General features: G+C 33.3%; 1 protein-coding gene across 1 annotated transcript; it reads right to left on the reverse strand.

The window, feature by feature from the left end:
* Window positions 1-27: 27 nt before the first annotated feature.
* Window positions 28-3,335, reverse strand: LOC112463957 (the record flags this gene model as incomplete). Its single annotated transcript, XM_025030692.1, has 2 exons — window positions 2,998-3,335; window positions 28-187 (listed from the first exon to the last, which is right to left on the reverse strand). Coding segments are annotated over exons 1-2 (310 nt in total), but the record flags the coding sequence as incomplete, so codon positions are not given.
* Window positions 3,336-3,840: the final 505 nt, after the last annotated feature.

Below are 3,840 nucleotides of genomic sequence, written 5' to 3' on the forward strand. Positions count from 1 at the left end.
ATATACATCTCTTAAAAAATTACTTACTTTTAATGCTCAGAATTGTGTGCGTATCTCCAATTTTATAATTATTTTTTTGGCCAGTCCATGAACACACATGGAGGCTGTCATCAGAAAATGTAGCACTCAAACTTCTTCTAATAAAATCCTTTTCATGTTTCCCTCCAATTAACATAACCTTGTTCACCTGAAAAATTTATACTTGTAATTCTATATAATGCAGTATATTATTATAAATTGCAAGGAAAATAGTTCAGAAGACTTTTAAAATATAATAACACATATTATAAGATATTATAGAACATATTAAAGGACGTATATTATAGATATAAGTTTGTAAGATTAAGAGTCAGAGTAACCATTTTTAGTTTTGGACACATTGGGTGCTTCTCCTCAAGATTCTATTTGATCGTTTTATACATAAAACATACAGTTGAATTCATTATAGAGATTAATACAAATACATTTTGATTTTTGAAGGACATACGACATACCATATTTGAAAACTTTATCGATAAAATTTTACCTTCTTTTAGAAAGTTTACATATATCGTATTGGTTGCATAGAATTACAAATGTTTTTACATAATAAAAATAGGTGTAAATCAATTAGAGCATTTGCTCAATATATCACAAAAATGATTAAAAAGTTTCAAAGTAAAAGATCTCGAGCTGTCAGTGTAAATATTTATCTGTTACAAAAATTGTACAACTTTTATATATTACCAGTATGTTTGCTCCGTTAAAAAAAATTGTAAAAAAATATTACTGTACCATTTCCATTAAATTTAAAAGCTTAAAAATATATGAAAAATTTGCAAAAAGATTTTTATATATAAATACTTAAGCTTTCTGCTAAATATGGTAAAACAAAGCAACACACATTTATACATAGAAGATCTATGTGCATAAAAGACTTGAACAATGTTCAAAATTAGCGCGTTCTCGAAAATATCGACTAGTTTGTGAAATCGATAGCGTAGCGGCGACCACGTTGCCGGAAGCTAGGAGCGCGCTACCGATTCTCTTTTGTTGTTACCGGTCTGTGCATGCGACGCGACGAGCCGCGTTCCGCGCCATTCGCTCAAGGTCTGAGATACAGAACGCACGTTTCGAGGTCGTGGTTCCTTTGCTCGATTAGTAAGATTCGTTCGAATAAGCGTAATCCCGATAAAGTACGGTCAAGTAAAATCGTTCGGTCATATACATTAATTGTACGAGACGTGATTCGGAAAATACGGAAGAATATTCTGCTCGGAAAGTGTAGTATAAAGACGCGCTATTGCATAATTACTTTAGAAGTACCGGCCTCGCGCCCGCGTTAACACGCGTGGTGTGATCCTCGAGATCACGACCAGATTGATTTCTGCGTGCGTGCGATTTCCGTATTTATTACCGCCTGAGAGAAAGAGAAAGAGAGAGCGAGAACATTCCAACCGACGCACGAGGGACGGAGGATGCGAGTGCTTAATAAGAAGGACGAATTACGCTAACTTTCGAGAATTACATCCCTGCAATGGTTAATGTCGCCTATGACGATCGAGCTGAGTTCTTCAACGTTAAGTACTTCGTTTCCTTTTCTTTCCGTGTTTCGGATAAGCGTAGACCACGCCATTACGGGATCTTAGAAGCTCTTCCGATTACAACGGATAACGCTGTCTAACGAAGGTCTCTATTGCTAGTAAGATCGCAATATAGATAAGCCGCGCATCGATTTACACCATGTGTACACGCGTTAATTGTATTTCTACTGATTCCGCGTTGTTTTTGACTCGAGACGATACGTTGTGTTATTTCATTTTCGAGAGATTCTGTGTTTACGTCGGTACGGTAAAACAACCTTGAAATTTGATACCTCATTGTTTAGGCCCGGTCTACAATGGATGTCGGAAGTCGGAGTCGTAAGAAATTAACCAATCACAATCTATTATTCTCCTTGCGGTCGAAGAATAATGAACTGTGATTGGTCAATTTCTTACGACTCCGACTTCCGACATCCATTGTAGACCGGGCCTTAGCCCGTCACGCGGGTCTCTTACGTTCCAGTAGCAAAAAGTAAAGATTCTCGGAAGAAGCATTACATGTTCTACCAAATTATATAGCGTTATATTAATATGCATTTATATTTCTTAGTTTCGACATTACGTTGCGCATTATTCAAATATTAGTTTGAGTTTTCGTTGCGAGATAGAAAAATAATGCGATTCGAGATCACGACACATACAGTGTCTTCAAGAAGCAATAATAACATAATTATTGCCAACCTTTATATATATTATATTTAATTTGCTCTTATTTTTAGGATATAAGGATGATTAATTATTCGACTTTAATGTGAACTGTGCTATTATTCTATGTTTTTGACATTTAATTTGATTGCTATTGTATGCTTTATTAATATTGTGTCTCTGCTCATCAGGAAGAGCTTTTGTAAATATACTGAGATAACTAAATCCCTGTTGCTCGTTCACCTTAGTAACATTTCACTTGTATTCATTCTATTTTAAACAAACAATGTAGTGTGAATGCGTTAGTACTTATTTGATATGACGTTTGGATGAATTTGTCTGTATGTTACTGACACTTTTAGAGTTTTTCATCTATTTTTTCATCTAATAAATTGTCATAAACAAAAAATATATGCATATGTTACGCCACAATCAAAATAACTATAAACATAATAGATACAGATAATGCGCAATTACTATCTTTGCTATAGGCACTACATTGAAAATAATACCAAAAAATCGGTAAAAATTACAAGTCCTGGTGATCTCTTTGTCGACTCTAAATTGCAAATATTATATTTACTACTCTTGGAGAGAAAGGGAGAAAGAGGGAGAGAAAAGGGAGGGAGAGAGAGAGGGAGGGAGAGGATTTTCAAAGTCTGATTTTATTGTGTAAAATATCTACTACAATTATGTAACTACTAACCGGAAATGTTATTTGTAAATGTTTATAGAATTAATTATAATTGTGATAAGCAGCTTTACTTACAACTTGCATGAAAGCTTCTTGATCAGTTTTTAGCATATCTTCAAAACTCAGATAATTGTCAATGAAAGATAAGGGAAGATATTGACCAATCTTTGTATCTTGTATAATACTTTCCTTAGAATATTGCTCAGCCTCGCGGCCCGAGTACATACATCAAGAATATGTTTGATCCTTAATACTTTGGTATATTTCTTTTCTTCTGCAAATCTCTCTTATATAGGTCAAAAAATAGATCTTGAATCACCAGCTACCTATTTACAGCACATATAGATAATTGAGTTCTTATCATTAATATGCAAGTTTTAGAATATAATACCCAGTAAGCAAGGAACATTAAATTAACGTTTAGAAATATTGACTTTATGTGTATTTTTTAAACGTTTTTTAATAATATTATACACATATTTGAAAAATATTATTTCGTAATATGATTTTTCTGAATGTTGTTAAAATATTTTGAAAACGTTACAGAAAATATTTTTCAAATGTTACTCTGACATTTATTTGAGATCAATGCAACAGTTCAAAATTCCTTGTAATTTGGACTCAGAAATAACGTTGGTAGTATATTAATTTTCTGTTGTTATAATGTTATCGTTTTATATTGTGCGCAACGCTCATCGCGACAGCCATGATGTACATGATTATCCTACATACGATGCGTGAGTGCGTATACACGTGTGTCAATCGAGGAGTGCGGAGTGCTCTTTATTTACAGCATAATTATATATAAGTAGTAACTATTATATTCTAAAAGTTGTATGATAAGAATTCAATTAACCATATACGTGCTATAATTATTTGTGCTATGAATAGTAGCTGGTGATGTAGGATTCATTTTCC

The sequence above is a fragment of the Temnothorax curvispinosus genome, unplaced genomic scaffold (genome assembly GCF_003070985.1).
Source record: "Temnothorax curvispinosus isolate PA1 unplaced genomic scaffold, ASM307098v1 QBEX01001478.1, whole genome shotgun sequence".
NCBI classification, from domain to species: domain Eukaryota; kingdom Metazoa; phylum Arthropoda; class Insecta; order Hymenoptera; family Formicidae; genus Temnothorax; species Temnothorax curvispinosus.